The 23,792-nt window shown below is 37.3% G+C and overlaps 1 protein-coding gene across 1 annotated transcript; it reads right to left on the bottom strand.

The window, feature by feature from the left end:
• Positions 1–2,376: 2,376 nt before the first annotated feature.
• Positions 2,377–3,060, bottom strand: LOC149149338 (uncharacterized). Its single transcript, XM_089442452.1, has one exon. It carries the CDS (start codon positions 3,058–3,060, stop codon positions 2,377–2,379), a length of 684 nt encoding a protein of 227 aa, XP_089298578.1.
• Between the last annotated feature and the right edge of the window lie 20,732 nt (positions 3,061–23,792).

Genomic DNA, 23,792 nt, shown 5'->3' on the forward strand with positions numbered 1-23,792 from the left:
TATATTCCTCCCCTTTAGAAAAGCATGTTGATCCTTAGATAAGAAACTGGCTAATGTCGCTTTGATCCTTTCTACTAAAATTTTTGTGATAATCTTGAAAGTTATGTTGCACAAAGAGATCGGCCTAAAATCCTTAAAAGAGTCCGCCTCCAATTTCTTTGGGATGAGAACTATCTGTGGATGAAGTAATGTGGTGAATGCTACCCGAAATTCTTGTTGCTTCAACCATCCTTAAAAGATCAAGTTTGATGATGTCAAAAAATTGTAAGAAGAATTCTATTGTCCAGCCGTCCGGTCCTGGGCATTTATCCTTCTTAAAAGCCTTCATAACTCCATAGAGTTCCTCCTCTGTTATGGCCTGGAACAGAACTTCATTTTCTTCATCATTAAACATTTGGGGGAACATATCAATACCCCATAGAATATCCTGAAAGCTGCTATACTCCCTTCTTTTATATTGGTCTTTAAAATGTCTGACCGCCTCCTTTGAGATTTCTTGTTGAGAGAAAAGAAAACCTCCCTGCCCATTACTACTTTTCCATATAGTATTCCTCTCCCGTCTGGCACTTGCATACCTGTGAAAGAATTTGGTGTTCCTATCTCCATCTTTGAGCCATAACGCCCTGCTCTTGAGCCTCCATGAGGCCTCCTCCTCCTTTAAAAAATTATGCTTTTTTCTTTCCAATTCGTTTAATCGGCATTTCATGCTGAAAGAGACCGAATTGGCTTTCAAAAATTTTGAGATATCATCCATTTCCTTTTGGATTTCATTAAGAGCCAGTCTATACGCTTGTCTTTTATTATATTGCCATGCCTTTACCACTTTTCTCATAGAAGACATTTTATCTCTAAAAGTCATGAAAGGAGGAAACGAGCAATTAGCAGATAGTTCCTGCCAGGCTTTAGTTATTTCTTCGTTGAAAGCCGGGTCCTCTAGGCATGTTCTATTGAATTTAAAGGGATACCCATACTTGAACCCCTTTTCCCTCCAGCTGAGGGAAATTGGTTTATGATCGGAGATGAAAGCATTTTCAATGGTCGAGAAAGGCATGCCCATTTTATCAATGATGCTGATATGAATGATAAACCTGTCTATCCTTTTTGCAATGTAAGCCCCTTCAACTCTTCCATTATCCCACGTAGGCATCATTTTGGATGGAGCAACATCTATAAGGTTCCTGTGGAGAAATTCGAACTTGATTTGATCTGAGAGTGGATCATACTTCTTGCACTTTCCCCAACGTTCTTCCGAACTTAGAGTGATATTCATATCACCTGCAATCATTAATGAATCAATGTCAAAGATCCCTGAATCAAGAAATTTATCCCAGAAAAGAGACCTGTTCTTATAAGGAGCATAGATATTCAAGATATTGATGGGACAAGGATATCCCCTAATAACCGCAGAGATGAGGATTCCTGCAAAACATTTATAGGCTTTAGCTTTTATCCAAGAAGGATCTCACATTACTGCTAAACCACCCGAAAGTCCCTTGGCTTCTGAGGCAGCCATGAACCATGAGGGAAACATTTTTCTGAAGTATGAAATGGACTCTTGTTTGTTGTGCATAGTTTCCTGTACAAGAATGATTTTTGGCTTGGCGGAAAGGAAAAGATCTTTGAGCGCCAAAAATTTGAGGTCTGCTCCCAGACCTTGGATATTCATCGATATGATAAAAGTCATGGGGGAGGATTACCAGCCACGCTAGCTCTAAGAGGCTGTTTATCAGACATGTCGAAGATGGGGACATCCACAAGAGACAAATTCCTTATACCACCGTCAGCATCTTTAGTCCTCCCACGATAGTGTCTGCTCCCACCATTGTTTTTCTTCCTAACAGTTATATTCTTTGCAGAGTTCGGGCTGATGAGCGGGGGTGAAGAAAAATGAGGCTTATGGATGGTTAAGGGCTCCAACTCGAGAGATTTCTTGTTGAGAAGGAAATCTAGGTCGCTGTCATATAAATTTATAGGAGATGAGGTCAGAGAATTTAAAGGGGTGGCCGATATCATTGGTTCTTTGCCTTTTTTGGAGGAGAGGTGGGATTCATACAAAAATGCGGAGGATGAGGTCGGAGAATTTAATGGGATGGCAGAAACCATCTACTTTTTTCCTTTTACAGAGGAGTGATGGGGTTTATCAGGAGTAGGCGAAGACGATGAGATATGGATGGTTTGTGAACCCACTTTAAAGTTCGTAGGTTTTGGAATCGACGGGGGAGGAGGAATTGCTTTTCCATTAGAAGGTTCTGGCAGAGGGTGGCACAAAAGAGATTGTAACTCTTTGTCGGCATTAAAATCAGATATAGACATAAAATCCGGGTTGAAGGATATTGGCTTGGAACCAATGCACAGAGAGCAGTCTTGTGAGTAAAACTAAGGAGATAGGTTGGAACCAATTTCCAGGTTCTTGTCCCGCGCAGCCTCCAGATCAGTCGGAGTCCAACTGGCAGAAGGAGATAGCTTCTCTTTTACAGAGGACAGAGGGGATGCCACTCTGGACTTATCACGAAAAACCATTCTTCTGAAAGTCGGGCGCCGAGGACAGTTCTTTATAAGATGTCCAGTCTTGTGGCAAGTGGAACATCTGAAGGGGATTCCCCAAAAATCAAGCCTTTGCTTTATTTTTAAATCCCTCCAAGCGATCTCTATATGATTAGGAAATTTCCCCCTATGGGACTTTTCAATAAGAATCCATGCAATGCGTTTATCTTTTTCCCCCAGACACCATGGATCAACGTAAACAAATCTCCCAATAGAATTACCTATCTCTGTTAAAGTCTCTCTGGACCAGAATTCCAGGGGCAGATTTAGGAGCTTGACCCAGATTAAATTGTTTGAGGGAGTATTTTTCAAAGGGTTATATCCTATATACCCTCTATGAAGTACAAGGAAGCTTCTTCCATATACCCAAGGGAGATTCTGGATGACCTCAACATCACCAGCATTTAAAAAATGAAAGCAGAACCATTCCTTCATGAGCTTTGATACAGTGGGAAAGTATCTAATCAGCGGCTTCCACTGTGCCTCCAACCATTTTCTCATCACAGAATCGTCCATTTCTGAGAAGTGACATCTACCCACCAAGGCAAGGTCCTGGAGACTATCTATCTGTTCGGAGAGGTGGATACTGTCCAATTTTAATGCCGCAGGTGGAGGGGTGGTTTTAACAAGGATTCGGGCATTGTTATAACTTTTCACTTCTTCATACAAGACTTTATGGGATCAGGCTCTGTCCTTGTCATCCACTTGCTTTGTTGATTGAAAGACCACGTAATCCAACGTGGATTTCCACCCTCCCTCAATCTTGTCACCACCCCAGACCTTCTCAGCCTGAATGGTAGCACGTATCATGGCCTCCGTGGCCGATACATCAGACCCTCCCTCCATGCGTCACCAGCTCACAACCCTAAGTACTGACAGAGGATTTAGTCCAAAAAAGATTATCAAATCTGGACTTTTAACCCGGAAATAAATGAACATCAGTCTAGCTTCAATGGGAGAAGCCCGGAAAAGGATGGCCAACTGGAGGGGATAAGACCCTTCTGACAGAAGCCTGGCAAAAACGGAGACTCGGATGGGAATGTTTTAAATGGCTCAGATATAGAAAAACCTCCTTTCCAAGGATAATAACTAGGATATGGATTGCCAAATCAGGTTTTAGTACCAACAATAAATGATCATCTGATATAGCCCTGAATATAATACCTGGATTGAATAAAGCTGGAGAAATGATAGAGACACATCTGACAGAGGACACGTTGATCAAGGATTGGCTCGGAAAAAAATGGACAGCTGTCCAAGGGCATTAACTAAGAAAATACCTGCATTAATTAGGCAAGGAGAGGAGGCAAAACGGTCAAGGACCCATATCTAAAAGCCTTTTGAAAATAAAACCGGAAATGGCAAAAACCACGGTCCCGTAAAAACCGATCCCCATAAGTGGTTTTCGGAGCACGAGCAGTGGCGATGGATAGAGAACTGAAACCTACACGAGGGCAAAGGCAGCATGCAGACCCTATCTAGCTTTCACCCAAGGCAAACTATGAAGACTTCTGAAAAAAGGAATTTAACTAGAAGAGGAGTCTTGGCAGATTATACAACAATAGTAAATTTCGAATATGCACCACCAGGCTCCTATTTTAATTCAAAAACCTGAACAGGGTTTATAGAAAACTATACACTACTTTAATTTGTGTAATAACCAAAACATGCTGATAACCCCAGACTTTTAAACAAGAGATGCTCCAATATTATGACTCGCTCTCTGTCATATATCCTTCCCAGCATCTAGTTTATGGAGTAACATCAGACTACAAAACTATCTCACAATTCGACTAAGAGGCGCTTAAAATTTTTCAAACGATTGACAAATCCAGAGAACTTAAAAGAAGAACAAAACTGAACAAAACAAAATGGAAAGCAGATACAGCAATTATACTGACCTCTTACCGAGCGAATGCAGAGTGGAGAGCAACATAAACCTCCAGCAGAAACCAAACCAGAGCCTCCACACCGAAGAAGAAAGAAAAACAGCTTGTTCAAGATCGAAAACTGCGCATGAATGCTCCGGGGGAGAAAAAGCTAGCCAAAAAAACTTTCTTTCTTCATGCGAAGATTAGTTACAGATGCTTGAGACCTAAGGATGAGAAGAGGATGTGTGTCAAACTGCATGGAGGGATATTATGGTAGGTGGCTAGCAGGCGCGTATGAGACGTGCACACCCACAGTCTTGGTTTTGTGTCACTCCATTGAAGAATTAGAATCATGTTGGAAAATTTTGAAGAGACCTTGCCATAATAGAGCGGATGATCTTAGAACTAGGGTATTGCCCAAATTCACCATACATGGCACAAATTTTGGAACCAATGGTTCTAATGTTCGGAGCCTGATCTTCCACAGTAGGAACACTTGCACATTTTATCTGCTTGTAATTGATATCGTCTAAAAATGGTTGTGTTTTTAATTACATAGATTTAAAATGACGAGAGATTGTTGAACAACAAATTAAAATAGATATGTTAATTGTTTTATTTTCTTACGAGCACGTTGAAGTTTAGGATGATATAACAACTGAGAAAATGGCTTATATTGTAATTTCTAACGTTTGCGCATAAGGTTGAAAATGTAGCTATTTATGTTTTCAATATATTAGTTATATAAAGTTGAAAATAACAATTTTTTAAAATGAAAAATTATTAAATAGTGATTTTCTGAGTAGAATAGCTCTTGAGCTTCAAATATTTTAAACTAATCTAAAATTACTTGATATAAGTTTTGATTCATTGAAAATGAGGTAATATCTTCCTATACAAAATGACCAACTAAATTTTGATTTTTTTTGAACTATATTAATATTTTATTCACTTTCATCAAAACAAGAACCAACCATTGTTTAATATTTCTTCAAAATCATGACTTATAAGTTTAGTTATTCACAATTTCTTGAGACCTAAAAGAATCCTACACTACACTATATATGCTATAGATTATAGGTTTAGTTATTAATAATGGTTTTACCGGCAGAAGAATGATACATTATATATGTCATGAATATTAGGTTAGGAGTTAATTTGTTTACACAAAAGACTATTTTAACATGTATTTACTCATTTCAAGATTCACATAAAACTATTTTAACATGTATTTACTCATTTTAAGATTCACATAAAACTAAGAATATTTTTTCATAGAAAAATTCCAAAAGGAAATGTGTATATGATTTTTAATTATGTCTAATGTTTTGCATGGACACTTTACCCATCATGAAGCACTGGATAGTAAAAAAAGATAAAAATGTGACTACGAATGAACCTTAAATTAAATAAATAAGAAATCAATTAGCTGTTAAGGAGAAAAAATAGCAATTTAATCAAGTAACCGTTAAAGGTCAAAGCAAAAGGTCAATAAATAATAATTTAATCAAGTAATCGTTAAAGGTCAAGTGACAAGGTCAATAAATAATAATTTAATCAAAGCAATTGCGAATGGTTAAGTCAAAAGGTTAATAAACAATCCAAAAATTTATTTAAATAAATAATTAAATAAAGGAGGAAAAGGTTAATTCAATAGTGACGTGAAAATTCCTTCCAACATAGCCGTGATTTATTCAAGGCAACCAAGATCATTAGAAGATTCAATCCACGAATGGCAATATCTGCTTCCCAAGAAAATCAATCACCGCTCACTGGTGATGAACTTGTGATTGTACAGTGTTCCACTCCACGTCATTGGGAATTGTGTGCACATCATTTCGAAACGGTGGAATTTTTTGATGAGGAGATTTTTTAGGAATCTGATGTCGTTTTATAGTGACATTTTGTGTACTCTAAATTTTGCAGATTTTGGAGCAAAAGGACTTGTTATTTTAGTATTTTAATAATTAAATAAAATTTACGTACAAAATATTAATTAATTAAAAAAAGTTATTTATAAGGAGTTTTTAGGTAGATTTTTTTTAATTTCGTTAACAAAATTGTGGTCAAATTTTGATTTGTATAATTTATTTGGGTTTTTGAATATATATATATATATATAGTTTCAACATTCTCAAATAAATTTGGATCAAACTAAAAAAGATTGTGGTCAAATATTGATTTGTAAAGTTTATATGATCTTTTTATTATTTATATGGATTCAACACGGTCAAAAACTTTTGGGGCACTTCTATTGTAAAGAGTTTGCCTATCAAATTTGTGATTTCAACAAATTCCTATCAAATTTTAAATATTCTTACAAATTAGATAAAAAAATAAACTAAAAAAAATTCAAAAACACCACTTACAAACATTATTTAAAAATATATTCAAATTAATTTTCTAGATTTTAATAAACAAACAAATACATAAAACTGCAAATTTTTATATGATCAAAAAATTACACTCACAGGAATTCACCTTTCCTAAAACTTAATCTCTATTGACATCCCAAAACAAATCAAATATACGAAATTGTAAACTTTTCAAGGGTTTTGTTTCAACTTAGCAAAAATCATTTTAAAAAAGGTGAAGTGAGACTGCTCTAAATTATATTTAAATTATAGGGGCTTTTTAGCTTTACATACTTACAAAATTTAATGAAAAAAAACACTTTAATATTTTGTACTGGAATTTTTATAAAAACAGAAGATCTTTATTTTATAGGTAGTGAAATGGGGATTTTTTATTTAAATTTTTTGCATCTTTAAAACATTAAAATAAACCGACAGAAATTTTTATAAAAACGGAAGATCTCTATTTTATAGGTATTGAAATGGGGATTTTTTATTTAAATTGTTTGCTCTTTTTTTTAAGTTATGAAGTCATGAGTTTGGTAGTTTATATTTACATAAATCTCTCTTAAAACACTTAAGTACCCACTTAAATTTTTTAACATTGGTACAATTTTTAATTTTCTATCACTTTAAAAATATTAGGAAAAGATTTTTTTTTCAATAAAATTATTTTAACAAACAAATATTTATGTCAATTTTTTTTTATAGTGGATGAAGTTATAAAATTAATACACCAATTGTGTTAATAATTTTTATTTGGGATTATAAATGGTGACACATATTTTATAGGAATATTTTTTAACAAGATTTTGTTGCTTCATGTTTAATGTTTTTTAAGAAAACACACATGTATCATATTATAAATAGGATAATCAATACATAGTTCAAAAGGTTCTAAAGAAATTTTATCATATTTAGATAATCATAAAAAATATTTTATTTTCAATCATTATTCATTGATGTTTTGAAAATGGATTTTTTTGGGATTCGAAACATCTACAAGATGTATATAATATTGTGGATAATCTTAATTAATTTTTTCTAAAAGAAAGTCATATAAGCTTAAAATCTAACATTTTTAAAAGTTCTTCAACTTTTGGCAAGCCAAAGCAATTTTTTATGTTTAGAATTTCATTTAACAATAAAAAGAAAACTTGTAAGAAATTTTATTAGCTTTTCTATTGCTTATTTTCTAGAATTTTTTTATTCACATTTGATATATCAACTTAGCAATTGTTTCACTGTGTGTTCTTTGAAAATCAAGGGATTCATAAAAAGCCATCTTTTTTGGCACTAGTGTATTCTTTGTTAACCTGGAGTTTTTGAAACAAAAAAATGTGTTGCAACAATATAGATAGACTCTACTTCGATATGGTTATATTTACGAAACCAACTTATGCACATCAGATTTTGAAGACGTTTAACATAGCATCATGTTTCTCAAATATTACTTAAAATTTGAAAACAAAAAAACTACCCATTAAAGAAGATAGACCAACTTTTTTTTTGGTCAAGTAAGAGTGAAACCTTCAATTAACCAAAAAAGGGGATTACATATGGTACACGTCTTTACCAGTGTAAAGACCAGCTCAAGACATACCCGTTGCTGGTAAACAGACAACAGGGTCAACAAAATCCGAAATCATACATCACATCACGGAGTTACAAAGACACAAAAGCAAATGCACACAGGATTCCCGACTTGCAATATGCGAATTCCTTTCTCCACCGTTGATCTAATCCACCAGATCAATGGTTGTCACAAGATCACATCGCAACACACCACCATGTGATTTCATCTTTCTCGCATGCGAAATGCGAAAACAACCGAACTTCAAATAAATTGAAACCGCACCGATAATCTTCTCGGGTCCGCTCGCCCAAGCCTAAACGCTCAATCACCACCATCGAACTTACCTTCCATCCGACGGTCGATACTTCCACCGATCAACAGAGCTGCTTGGTGATCCAGCGTCATCGATCAAAACCCATTTGATCTGACGGTCTACAATGACATCGCCTCGGACCACTTACACCACAATTAACATCCTTACAGAGCCGATAAAGATTAAACCACTTTAATCTATAAATGTTCGGGTCCGTCCTTGTGGTTAACATTTGGTCCCTTTGTGGCCCGATATTCGTTGGATGACTAAGGCCATTAAATCCCACGGTCTGTGGCCCTTCATCTAGCAAACAGATTAACCAGCTCTCGACCCCCATAGTTGACTAAGACGTAAGCATTGACTGCAAGGTCGATGGTTAGGATTTACTGCGGCATTTCAACCAGGCTCCAGGACTTCCTCTCTCTCCTACTCTCGCTAGTCTACTGAGCATCGTCGATCCACCTTGTCGATCTGACGGTCTAGATCGATTCTCGTCATTCAACATCCACTAGTACTTAGATTGAAACTCCGTTGTTCATTTCTAAGCTCCACCTTATGCGACTTAATCGTGGTCGCCCATCCCAAGCACATCTTGCACGTTGATCATCTAGATCCAACAATTATTGTGCATCCACTTCACTACTTCGCTCTTCTCTTCATTTGAGTTTTTACGATTAGGAGTGACTACGGCTCAAGGGCCCCTGCTCTCTCCTCCTTCTGCTAGTCTTCCTCCTGCTCACTAATAATGGTCTGGAAGTGCTCCATATCTTTGGCAGCCTGACATAACAATCATCACGCAGTTTGCTAGAGGGTATAGACTCCCAATCGTGCCGAATATAGTTTTCCTTACATAGCACTCCTTCATTCCCCAGACGATTAGCTAACTTACTGGCTTTTCTTCTCACATGGACGAAGTTGATGGTTCTCAAGGTTTGCAAGTGGGAATGAATACGTTGAAAGACCCACGATAGCCTCCAATGTTTCGACACTTTTCCAGGTGTCGTTCCATTACACATTTTTTTGGCCACATTAATGACCAATTTAGAGTCAACTTCAATGATGGCATTGTGTAAATTTGACTCCACCAGGATTTCCAGGCATTGCTCAAAGGCCATGAGCTCCGCCATGTTATTAGTGGAATTCCCAAAATTACTGTGAAAGATATCCTTTATGCACCCCTGCTCATCTCTTATGACACCACCAAATCCAACCATCCCCGGGTTTCCCTTAGAAGCTTCGTCTATATTGATTTTCAAAAAACCATGAGGAGGAGGCTTCTAGATATCTTTACTAGAAATTGTTTTTCTCACACCCTTGTCAGTGCCTTGGGGAACCAGATAATGGAGACCCAACTGCAGTAGTATGCTAGCATCCTAGGACGATGGAGGGTCCTCAGGAATTTTTCGAACTAAGGCTCCTACTGTATCTTTGGGCTATCGTAAAATTTGGACAATGATGTTCTGGGTCGAGCCTGTTCTATTCTTGAAAATCCTGCCATTGTGTTCTTTCCAGACATCCCAGATAATAAAGCCTGGAACAAGAGTCCAAGCCTTGTTAATAATTCCATTACTTGAGAAGTCTTTCCTCCAATTCTTCAAAGTGTTGGTGATGCTGAGTCTATCCCTGTCAGTTTGCCTGAAGACTGAGGCCACCCAATCCCGCAAGGTTGAGGTGAAGGGGCAAAGGTTTGGTAAATGTTCCAACGTCTCCTCCTGTAAGCCACATAGATGACATTTGGATGGGCCCACAAAACCCCGTTTCAGAAGATTCTCCCAAGTGAGAATTTTCTTTTGGTGAACCAGCCACATAAACAACTTGATTTTCATCCATTGCAGGTTCTGCCAAAGGTCATTCCACACTTGATTAGGGTTTGGATGATTAAAACCTAGGGCGTTGCGTTTAGCTTCTCTAATGTTAAAGGTGCCTTCGGTGTTTCAACCCCATCTCAATTGGTCAGACGAGGATGACACCAAAATCTTCCTCTATTCCAGGTCAAGAGCTAGGGAATCCGCCTGGGCCTTCAAAGGACTTGCTTCACTATAACCAAGATCCTTCCACATTCTCCATTTACCATTGTCCCTTACCTGATCCCAAAAGTCACATACATAAGTAAACCTTTGTTGTCAGTGTCATTTTTTAGAGTGGTTAGTTCTTCTCTAAACAAATTTGGTTCCTGCTGCCAGTTATCTTGCCAAAACCGTGCAAGGTTCCCATCTCAGATCTCCCAGAAACTATGCTACTAGACAATGGATCTATTCTCCCAAGCAAGGTTCAAAATATGGGAGCCCTTGATGAGCCCAGACATCCGGATATGATCCCTCTCCTACCAATTATATGCATATTTATGTTTCCAAAGCTTGGCCCAAGGGGTTGTCGATTCCTTGATCCACCTCCACCAAAGGTTGGCTCCTGAAACTCTGTTGAGGGTTTCAGGTCAGTAATCCCCAAAAAACCATGGACCTTAAGTTTGCAGAGCTTGTCCCAAGCTACCAAAGCCCACTTCTTTTTCTCTTCCCCTTTGCCCCAAAGAAAATATCGTTGAATACTCTTGATTTGTTGCATAACTCCTTTAGGAGCAAGAAGAGCTGAAAACATGAAAATGGGAATAGCTTGCAGGACAACCTTTGTAAGCACAAGACGCCTTGCCAAATTCAAAGCCCTGCAGGTCCATTTCCTGACTTTGTCTTGTAGTTTATTAGTTATCCGCTCCCACACTCCCTTGCTTAGAGGTTTGTCCATAAGAGGCATTCCAAGGTACTTGGAAGGTAACTGATTCCTTTGAAACCCAAGAATTCTGGTGAGGTTCCTCTCAATAGCAATGTCAGTGTTAAAAAAGAAAACCTTTCATTTATTAAGGGTTACCTCTGTACCAGTGGCCAAAGCAAAGTCATTCGGGATTTGTTTGAAAGCTCTAGCTTCCTTAACCGTGGGAATGCCTTGCAGCATAGTGTCATCCACAAATTGTTGATGAGTAGAAGCATCACCCTCCGGGGTAAGTTTCAGACCCTGTATTCTTCCTTCAGCATTTGCCATTTTGATTGCTCTACCTAGCCCTTCCATCATGAGAACAAAGAGGAAGGGGGAGAGTGGATCCCCTTATCTGAGAACCCTGGAAGGCTTAAAAGTTTTAGAGGGAGAGTCGTTAAGCAGAATGGAGAAGCTAGCCATGGACACAAGGGCCATAACCCATCTTATACAATTGTGGTCGAAGCCATAAGCTCTTAGCGATGCCCTAATGTAAGACCAGCTTAGCTTATCATAAGCTTTCGCTAGGTCAAGCTGCATGATCATACCAACTTTCTTATTACTCTTAAGAGAGTGTACCACCTCGTGAGCTTGTATAATGTTGTTGAGAATCTGTCTCCCTTCCACAAATCCAGTTTGCTCCTCTGAGACGAGAGCAGGAAGAAGGGGCTTGAGTCTGTTAGCGATCACTTTGGAAATAATTTTGTACACCACATTACATAAGGCTATGGGTCTGAATCTGTCTGGAGTCATAGCTTTTTCCTGCTTCAGAATCAAAGCTACGAAAGAGGCATTAAGAGCCTTCAGGACAGTTTTGGATATTCTAGATTCCTCCACAACATCTAGGATATCTTGTTTGACTTTTTTCTAGCATGCTTTGAAGAAGTCCACATTGAAACCATTAGGGCGAGGAGCTTTCCCATTTTGCATCTCATTGATAACATCACTGACTTCCTTTTCAGACACTGGCCTGTAAAGATTGTGGTTGTCTTCCCTCGTTACAAGCTTAGGAATGAACTTTGTGAAGTTGTTAATGAATCGATCTGTCAACGAGAGGCTCTTCTGCTATGCTAAGGAAGTGTTGAACTAGGAAAGATTCCATTTCTTTGTGAGAGTCGAGCTCTTTCCCTTGAGAACCTTTAAGTTTCGAAATTCTATTATGTGATCTGTGATCCAAGGTTGATCTATGAAAAAACTTTGTGTTTCTTTCTCCTTCTCTAATCCACTACACCCTCAATTTCTGTCTCTAGAAAATCTCCTCTTACATGCACCGATCTTCCCATTCGTTCTGAAGAGAGTCAACCTGAATTTTCCATTCCTCGGTAAAACCTTTTATGATGATGATCTGATTAATCCCCTGGAGTTTCTGCTTAAATTATTTTTTGGCTTTAAAAATATTACCAAACTCTTTTGCGTTTCAATATTTAAGCCTAGATTTGATGCGTTTAAGTCTCTACTATAACATGAACATTTAGTGCCTTGAACGGGCATATCTTCCTTCCACCATTTGTCAATGTTGCTGGTGAAGTCAGGGTGAGAGAGCCAGACATTGTCAAACCTAAAAGGTTTGTTCCTTGGTGTACCCATAAAAGTATCTTCAAGTTGGAAAGCCAGTGGTCCGAGCCTCCGAAGGGAAGGATTAAAGTTGACACATCAAAGCCTGTTAGAAGGAGGTCCTCTGAGATTATGAATCTATCTAGTTTAGAGGCGACTTGAGAAACCCATCCCCTCTTATTGTTCCAAGTAAAAGTGTCATTTAGAGTTTCAGTGTCCACTAGCCCCATGTTATTCATGAAGTTCTGGAAGGCAATGGAGTCTTTGCCTAGTTTTCTAGTACCACCTTTTTTATCTATAAGAGATCTGATCATATTGAAATCCCCTACCAAAATCCAGGGCACATCAGGATATCTCTCTCTCAGCTCCTCAAGTGAGGTGAGAAGCTTAAGTTTGTCTTCTAGTTTTTGAGGACTATATATGTTAGTGATCATGTAGATCTCCTTATCATCGAAAGGTTGAATCACCAATGATAAATAGTTCCTAGAAGCTTCAGCATCTAGGATTCCAAGTTTCTGAGGATCCCATAGCGTAAGAATCCCACCCGCCGAGTTTTCATCTTTAACCTCTAGATACTCATACTTGATTAACCATTTGTTGTGTATCTCTCTAATCTTGTCCATTGAACACTTTGTTTCCTGAATAAAAACCATATCAGGTTTTTCTTCTTTTATTCTACTACTAAGATTTCTTTGTTTCCTTTTACTTCCTAGACCCCTAATGTTCTAGGTTGTAAGCTTCATTAAGAAAGGTTTGTAAAGGAGTAACTGGTAAGATCCCTCATCTTACCTGAGTTGATCATAAGTTTCCCACATTCTGTCAGCAACTCATTCTGTTTTTTTCTTCCTCTTTTCCTACCCGGGTTCTTGGAAGAATACATCGGTGTATCCTCCATCGTTTTCACCCCTCTGTTCTCCTGGCTATCATGGTTTCTTTTGACTCCAAAACCCTTCATTTGTGATCTCTAGAGGAAGAGTTGTTGAACTCTATCTAACTCCTCTTCTGGCAGAGAGTCTACCCCTTTAGTGATTCCCTGCTCCAGAAACTTTTCTAGATCTAAATTCTCCCTCTCTAGAATCTCCTGCAGTTCATGGTCTTCCATTCCAGCCTCACTTGGGGTCATCTCATGGTCCCTACTAAGCTCCATCATGCTCGGCATATCATCCTTTTGTTTTTTGTTCTCTGGTATATCCTCCATATTGGCATCCCTTTCCTTCTCAGTGGGAATATTCTCTGATTCCTAGTTTGTCCCGTTGTTTCCAACTTCTTCTTCTAATATCTTGAAACTATTGTGGCTTGGTTGTCCATCTTCATTAATTTTCTTTTGGTACCACTTGCCTCCTTTCCCTTTACCCCCCACCTTAGTAAAACCCTCGGGATCTTTGCTTGTAGTGTCTTTCGTCTTGCTCTCCAGTTTGTTCAATGGGCAGTCCCTGCATAGGTTCCTATGTTCATGGCATTTATGGCACTTAAATAGGACATGTTCATAGTCCACTTCTTGCACACATTCCTCGTCATACACCTCTAAAATGATTTCTTCCAGAAGTGCCCTAGATAAGTCCATTTCCACACATATCCAGGTGAAGGAGGTATATTTGCCTCTTAGAGTAGCATCAGAGATTTTTATAAAATGCCCTAGCTTGTTTCTGATAGCCTTTAGAGACTCCGGCAGCCAATAATCTAAAGGAAGGGAGTAGATTCTTATCCATACTAGTACCGATGTGAAAGTTTCTCGTTCCGGGATAAAGTTCATCATCCATGGTCGCATGTAAAGGCCTGCAGAAGCGTAAAAATAGGGTCCTCCCTTGAATACTCTGTCTTTATCCTCTAAGCTTGTGAACACCACTATGAAGAAACCTTTGGACCCAAGGTGAAGGTTGATTTCCCCCTTTGGTTTCCAGTGGTTCCTTATCCATACTTGCAAGGCCTTCTTCGTCGGCTAAATCCCCATAAATTTGCAGATAACCGCATATTCCGCCATGTGATCTCTGTGCACCTGTAGCGCTCGATCACTTAAAACAACCCAAGGAATAGTGGTCGACCTGGGTTTACAGACCCCTATTTTACTCATAGGAGCAACTTTCTAACTGCTAACCTCTGTCCTCTTCTCCTTACTAACTTCCTCATGATTCTCCTCATGTCCATGAGATCTAATATCTTCCACTTTTTCTGTATGCGTAGCCTCTAAGGCAACCTCCATTGGTCTTGAAGCTATGTGATCCAGTTCCCTTGCTCCTGTCCGCAACCACTTGTTTGTAGGAGGGAGCTGAACTCCCTCCTCTGCGCCCTGCCATGGTGACCAGCAACAAAACCCTAACTCAAAACCCTAGTTCAGGTTCTTCCCTGATCAAGAGCCCAAGCCCAAGTCTGGTTTATTGTTACTCAGAAGATAGACCAACTTAATGCACCATAAATTTTTCATATTTTTTATAGTGTATTTTGGAAGATACAAAATTTTGATTTCACTTAATCATAATGACCTTCAGAAATTTTTTACACACATTTTATTAGAGAATTAATTAAAATTAACAAATATCTATGAAATTCATAAAAATTAAATCTACTGAAAGTAGATTCAATTATGCAAATGCTAGTATTGGTTCTGAAAGTAAATTCACCACATTTGATGGAGTTTAACCATTCTGAAGATGCAGAAAGGTGATTAGAGTCGAGTTGTTGCAGAGTTGCAAGTTTTCAATCGAACAAAGTAGTTCGACCGAATAAAAAAAGGGCTGAATTTTTGTTTGTCACGGGCGAACGTTAAAATAAAAGGAAATAAAGTTTGACCGAAAATTGATGCATATTTTCCGTCGACCGCAAAATTGAAACAGTGCAACCCCCCAAAAAATTGTTTCGACCAAACATTATAAATAAACTTGGTTGAAACATTATTTTCACATTCACATTCCTCATTTGGGCTTAATTTTAAAAGTACAAGTCTTTTGGGCTAAATTTTTGAAGTACATTTTTTGCACTGAATTTTGAAAGTAAGTCTTTTGGGCTGAATCTTTAAAGTGAGTTTTTTGGGCTGAATTTTGAAAGTCTTTTTGGTTGAATTTTGAAAGTGATTTTTTTGGGATTGAATTTTAAAGTGAGTTTTTTTGGGTTGATATTTAAAAGTAAGTTTTTTGGGGTGAATTTTGAAAGTGAGTTTTTGGGGATGAATATAGAAAGAGATTTTTTTTTGTTGGATTTTGAAATTGGTTTTTTTGCGTTTGATTTTAAAACTCTACATAGATTGAATTATCAATGGAAATCAAAGAAATTGCAAGAGAAAATATGATCGCTCGTAGAGAATACTCGAGAAACTATTACAAAAGAAATAAGGAAGAACACTTAAATATTAAAAAGGAAAATCAATCTCAACAATAAGTTGAAGCAGGTATGTAAATGTAAATATTATAAATTATATTTAAAATTTAATAGTGTATGGTGAAATTTAATTTTTATTTGATGAACTAATTTGAAAAATATTCTGCAATGTAAACAAAGAGATATTTTCTTCATAACATTGATGATAAAATTGAAAATGTTGAAAGACAAAGTGAAAAAAATAATGAACCAATGATTGATGATGTTGTGGAAGATATTGAAAGAGATTCAAGTGAAGAAGTTGAATCACCATTAGGTATGTATATATACATCATGTGTATTATTGAAATTATACATATTTATTAGTTTCAATTTCATTCAAACTCTATTTTTTAATTTAATTACTTAACTTATATTTATACCTATTTACATTAAATTCTCATATGTACAGATGAAATCAATATCGATGATGAGATGTTAGAAAATGTTGACACTGGCACATATGGAGATAAAAAAATTGACCATGTTATACAATATCGTGTTAAGCTCATTATTGATAAGTTTTTCAAAGATGAAAATGTGATAGTTCAAGCTCAAATTTTGAGAGGTCTCTTAATCTCAAAGAAATTAAAAGAAGCTACAACACTATTGGGTATTTGAAAAGCAATGAAAGATAAAATGATGAAGGAAAATGTGATTCAAAATATACTTAGTTCTCTAAAATCAATTGGAAGATCTAGAAAGAAAAGTGACATAAATGCACGTAAAGCAATACAAATGGCAATGGTTTCATTAAGTACTAAAGAAAAACATTTGGTAAAATCTATGGCAAAAGCATTTGGGACCTCACGAAAAAAATTGCACAAGCATATGAAATTTCGATTGCAAATAGATGAAAATGATGAGTTGGCTTGTTGGATAGTTATTTGTAGGAAACCATACAAACATAGACTTAGAGAAGATGTTAAAAATATAATAGATGAATATTGGATGAAAAATTCATGTGTTTCACTAAAATTAAGGGATGTGATGCTACGAAAAATAACATGAAATCAATATGAAGAACATGCAAAACATATCTTGGACACCATTCGGATAGATTTTTTCAATAAGTTCATAGAAGAGAATCGTGGAATTAATGTCTCAATCAGTACTTGTGTGCAACAAAAACCATGGTATGTTAAACCGATCACAGTACATGACACTTGTTGTTGTCGTTATAATGTGGAATTTCAGTTATATTATGACACCTTCTTTAATTTTGGTAAAACTTTTTGGAAAAATTCACCTCCTCCATCCACTATCCATGATTTCATATCAAAAATTCTATGTGGAAGAGAAAATCATGAATTATTTTACCAAAAGAAATGTGTTGGTGGTAAAAAATGTGATCATTGTGGAAATTTGACTTTGTTTCATGACAAATATCATATTGATATGAATGATCAATCACTGTCCAACATAAAAGTGAAATGGAAGAGATATGAATATATCCATACATCGATTGATTCAAATAGTAGTACAAGTGCTAAAAGGATTGATTTACAAGAAGAAGAATTTTTTGTGATAGAGTTTTTGAAGAAGTTTGAGACATAAATTTATAAATACACCAAGCATTCTCATAGAGCTTGATGGCAGGACCTGCAATTCAAAAAATTCTGTGAAATTTTTCCACCAGAGACGATTTTGTCAATAGTTGATTTTGCATAAAATTACACATTTGTTGCACAAAATGAAATACAAAGCGAATATTATCGTTCTGACCAAGTCTCTATGCCTGTCCATGTTCTATATAGAAATGTGGAACAAAATGTTGATCATATAGAAAGCACCAGTGAGAATCGACATGTTATTAAACAATATCACTTTTATATTAGTGATGATTGTACACATGATATGAATTTTGTACAACATTGCTTTAATAAGAAAGATGACTCATTGAAAGGTTGTGGAATAAAATTCAATGAACATTGGATATGGTCAGATGGATGTGTAGGTCAATTCAAATCTTCATGATCATTCTTTTGGTTATGTCATCTTCATATTAAAACCAACATTAAACATTGTTGGAATTTCTTTGAAACTAGTCATGGAAAAGGAGAACATGATGGTGCAGGGGCATGTATAAAATGAGCACTTCAAAGATATCAAATGGACCACTCTGCAAACTGACTTGTCTCAGCTGAACAAGTTGTTCAATGGTGCATTGCTGCACTAAGCCATGAGACTAACCCATCAAGGGAGGTATGCAGGTATGTACATATATACATTAACTTGTATATATTTTTAATATATGATAATTTTTATTAATTTTCTAATTTTAAGCATTTATAAATTATATAGTTTAAATAATATCACGATCTAATTATCTTTGATATATAAATTGCATTTTAAATAACATATTTAAATTGTTTTTTGAATTTACTATAGGTATTTTTGGCATATTGGATTCCAAGATGTAGATAGATCGATTACATATGAAGTTGAAACAGTAAAAGGGACTCGAAAATTGCATTCAATTAAAACAAACGAGTATCGAAATTCGTTTGCATTTGACAAAAGAAAAAAATCTTGTTTTTGTCATGTTTGCATAGAGGACACACAATTCAATGATGTTTGTGAAAACAATATGTATGTAAAATCTTGGCAACATACATAATTAAATACAAAGGGGAAAGTGTCGATTGCAAGCTTCAAAAATATGGAATCAGAGGAGACTATAGTGTCATCTGAAGGTGATCGAGTTTTTTATCTTGTTAGAGAAGGTAACTGTCAGACTAGGCAGTAACTCCTCGAAAACAACTTATTCCTATTCATTCAGGTTGGTCTTTATTATATACATGAGGGAGAGACTATTCACTTCATCTCTCGGTGACTATTCATATTTCTTATTATTTATTCACATCAGTTACACCTATTCACCCAATCCTGATGATTAGGTGTCAACATTCCCCCCCTTAATCTGAAGGGATGTTGGTGAGTCCAAGCATCGTTCTGAATCATTCAAGCTTTTATCTTCCAAGCGCTTTGGTGAAGATGTCTGCAATTTGCTCATTCGTGGAACAATGGTGGAGATGGATTGTTTTGGCCTCAACATGATGTCGAATCAGATGATATTTAGTATTGATGTGCTTCGTTCGATCATGGAACTTTGGGTTCTTGGCCAACTTTATTGCAGAGGTAGAGTCAATCATGAGTGGAGTTGATTGTACTTTTTGTACCTGCAAATCTTCAAGAATTTTCCTGAGCCACACAATTTATTTTGTTGCCTCAGCTGCTGCCACGTATTTTACTTCTGTTGTGGAATCTGCTGGAACTAATTGTTTGCATGATCTCCAGGAGAAAACTCCCAATCCAAGACTCATAACATATCCTAAAGTAGATACCCCAGTTTCTTTGTCTCCATCGAAGTCTGAATCAGAGTATCCAATCAAGCTGAAGCCGTTCACTTATGTATACTTGATTCCAAAGTCTTGAGTTCCCTTCAAGTACCTTTGAACTCTTTTTGCAGCAGACCAATGTCCCTCACAAGGCTTTTGCATAAACATGGAGAGGATTCCAACAGAAAACAAAATGTCTAGTCTGGTAGTAGTTAGGTTGTTGAGACTTCCTACAAGTTGTCTATACTTTGTTGCATCCTCAAATTTCAATGGATGTGAGCTTTAAGTTTTGTTCCATTGGAGTAGTAAGAGGATTTCATTCTATCATGCCAAACCTATTCAACAGATCTCCAATGTACTTCTTTTAAGAAAGAAATATGGACTTCGGATGTTGAGTTACTTCAATACCAAGATAGTAATGAACATAGCCCAAATCAGTCATTTCAAAACCTTTCCCCAATTCCTTCTTTATGGATGCAATGTAGATTTCATTGTTCCCTGTCATCAAAAGTGTTGAAAAGTGTGCAACAAGAAATGCTAAATTTAGAATGTGCTAAAAATAGACCTACTAAAAATAGCAGTTTGGACAGTGAGGTCATTGGCCACATTGGGTAAGAGGTGAAACTACTAAAAATGTAAAGTTCTAAAAATAGCATTTCTGGGTCCCTTCCTATTTATAGCAGTCCCTAGTCTATCTATAGGAAGTAAAATTAATTTTTTTCTTAACAACAATTGGAAATATTAATTAATTAATTCAGTTGAGTTAATTAGTTAAGGAAATTCAAATTTGAAGTCTTTGTGAGCATGCACATGAGTTGTCCCAATGATTGAGGAATTTATCCTTAATTTCCTCCACTGATTGAGGGAATAAGTATGAGTTCTATAATGAGAGAATCAGTTGACTTAGTTCTAACTAGTCAAGTCCAGTTAGATTATTTTAACAAGTTGTTAAAATAATAAAATATAGTTTGTTAATGCTTGCATGCATGTGACAACTATTATTTTAGATAACTGAGGATTCACTCATGGATAACTATTGCATGTCAGTTTTGTCAGAGACCCAGTTGAGATCAGATGTGGGACACTGTACTATCAGATGCTTGACTATTTCTAGTAAGTAGTTTTTTCATGGTTGAGAAAATAGTGTCCCCAAGGATTGCGTAGTTGGACCATTGGTTAATTTTGGTATGTTGGAATTAATAGCATATGCTTTTGCGATTATTTCCTAAGCAAACTATGCAAGGACCATAGGTAAAACCTATATAAACAGGGCTTGGTTGGTTCATGAGACATATCTTCATAGTTCATTGAGAACTGAATAGCTTGAGAGCTAATTCTTTTTGTATTGTGAAGAGGATTTCCACTTGATTGATAATACATGGTTGGGGTTTTATGATGGTGCTTTCCCTTGGATATATCTTGTGTTATGTGTGATTAATTCTCTTGATCAGTTATGCATGTTTCTACTTGATGTTGCTCATGAATTCGATTATGCTTCTGCTTAATGTTTTGTAGAAGTAGAACAAGTATTATGCTTTAGGATATTGTATATATCAGTTTGTTCTACAGGTGAAATTTCTACATGGTATCGAAGCACAGGTGATCAAGCAAGAACAGTATACTAGCAGGAGGAATTCAAAGTTTCTTATTCTTGATATAGATCTCAAGTTCTTATCACATCTATTTCATCGATGGCATTCAATGGTTTGAGGCTTGAGTATGCCCTTGATGGCAACTCAAACTATATAGCTTGGAAGGATCGCATGGAGGCAGTCTTGGAAGATAATGGCCTTAAGGATTTCATTGATCAAGAAGTCCCTAAGCCTACTAACAAGGTTGAGCTGGTGGAATGGGGTAAGTGTGTGGCTAGAGCTAGGAGAATTCTCTTGGAGGGTGTTCGAGATCACATAGTCTCAAGCCTCCATGGGAAGGAGTCTATGTTTGCAATGTGGAAAACATTGAAAGATTTATATCAGAATAGCAGTGATCAAAGGAAGTTGGCACTGAAGGACAAGCTTCGGAAGATCAAGTGTGAGAAGGATGACTCGATTTCTACATTCTTGAACAAGCTCACCACCTGCAGAGATGAGCTTGCAAGCATAGGAGTCACTACAGTTGATGAGGATATGGTGAGTCTAGTACTTTGTGGCCTTCCTAAGAGATGGCATAGCTACCAGGACTCAGTGAATGGAAGGGACAAACTGCCAAATTGGGAACGACTATGGTCGGATTCGATGTAGGAGGAGATCAGACGAAGCACCAGAGATGGATCTTCTTCATCAAACATGATTCTGAAGAGAACTTGGCTTTAGCTTCTAAAGCTAAGAAGGGGAAAGGGAAGGCATCCCATTCCAAGTCTTCTCAAGGAGGGAAGAATTTTGACAAGTCGAATGTGAGATGCTTTCATTGTCATGATTTGGGTCATTATGCTAATAATTGCCCAAAGAGGAAGTCCAAGAAAGGTTCCTCCAAGGAATCTGATGGTGATGCACTAGCTTCACAGTTTGAGATGGATTTCTCGCTTATTTCACACATGGTTTCATCCAGCATGGGATGTGTTTGGTATTTGGACAGTGGAGCTTCTTTCCACATGTCAGGTGACAAGAATCTTTTTGGCACTTTGGAGGAGAAGGATCTCCAGATATGGATCGATATGGGCGATGACAGGAAGTACTATGTCTCGGGTAGAGGTACGGTTATGTTTCAAAGGGAGAATGGTTCTCCCCTCACTCTTTCTAATGTTATGTATGTACCAGGTCTGAAAAAGAATCTTGTGTCTATTGTTATGCTTGAGGATAAAGGCTATGATGTAGTCTTTAGTTTGGGAAAGGTTTTCCTAAGGCATATCAGCACTGGACAGACCAAACAGATTGGGATTCGAATTAAGAATCTCTACAAGTTACAGGTAGAAGATTATGTTGCTCTAAGTTCCAAGGCAGAGGTGGTGCATTGCCAAGGTATTGGCGAGTTATGGCATAGGAGACTGGGCAACTTGCATCATGGGGCCTTGAAGATCATGTAGTAAATTTCTACCAGATTACCCAAGTGCAAGCTGGAGCAGACAAGAACATGCAAAGGTTGTACTTTGGGTAAGTATGCGAAGGCTTCCTTTCATGATCAGGATGGTAGAGTAGGAGCAGTTCTAGATCGAGTTCATTCATATGTATGTGGGCCCTTCTCTACAGCCTCCACCGTGAAGCAAAGGTACTTTGTTATTTTTATAGATGATTTTTCTCGTAGATGTTGGATATACTTCATGCAAAAGAAGGATCAAACCTTCTTGAAGTTTTATGAGTTCAAAGCTTTGGCAGAGAAAGAATCAGGGACAAAGATAAAGGCCTTGCAGAGTGATAACAGTGGAGAGTATGTTTCCCAACAGTTTAAGGACTTCTGTGGTTTAGAAGGAATTAAACGGGAACTCACGACACCTCATAACCCACAACAGAATGGGGTGGCCAAAAGGAAGAATAGATCTATTGTGGGAGCAAATCGATCGATGCTACATGACCAAAGCCTACCACTTCATCTGTGGGTTGAGGCATGCAATACAACAGTGTATCTTCAGAACAAAAGTCCTCATCATATTTTGGGGATGAAGACACCTATAGAGGCTTTTTCAGGGAAGCAGCCAGATGTGAGTCACTTCAGTATCTTTGGATCACCAGTTTACTGTCATGTGACCAAAGATGCTCGGAAGAAGCTAGACCCAACAGCTAAGTTGGAAATACTTGTGGGGTACAAAGATACACCTCACAACTATCGTGTGTTTCTGCCTGTCAGTCAGAGGACAATAGTGCGCAGGGATCTGAAGTTCGATGAGCAATGAGCCATGCGAGAGTCACTTGAGAGGGAGCTCAAGTTGCATGGTGATGATGAGGAACTACTAGTTCCTAAGGAGGAGGAGCCTCCTGATGATGCAGAGCAGGTGCATGTAGAGATTCTAGTGGTGGAGATCACCACTACTGGAGAGTCTTCCAGAGAAGGGCGAAAACGCTCTCGGGAAGCTGACAGATTGATGCAAGATGCGAGAGAGAATGTGAGGCAGCCATCCTCTCAGCGCAGGCAGAGGAGATCTCTCGATAGATACACTGGCTACATGGCCCTAGTTGGGGAGTGTGTAGCAACAGAGCCTTCTTCTTTTGA

Source organism: Pinus tabuliformis, chromosome 9 (genome assembly GCF_031772625.1).
Source record: "Pinus tabuliformis cultivar Carrire ecotype Pingquan chromosome 9, CPIR1, whole genome shotgun sequence".
NCBI classification, from domain to species: domain Eukaryota; kingdom Viridiplantae; phylum Streptophyta; class Pinopsida; order Pinales; family Pinaceae; genus Pinus; species Pinus tabuliformis.

Excerpts from the sequence above, each read along its gene's own strand:
- LOC149149338 (XM_089442452.1), bottom strand. The coding sequence starts at position 3,060 with ATGGACGATTCTGTGATGAGAAAATGGTTGGAGGCACAGTGGAAGCCG.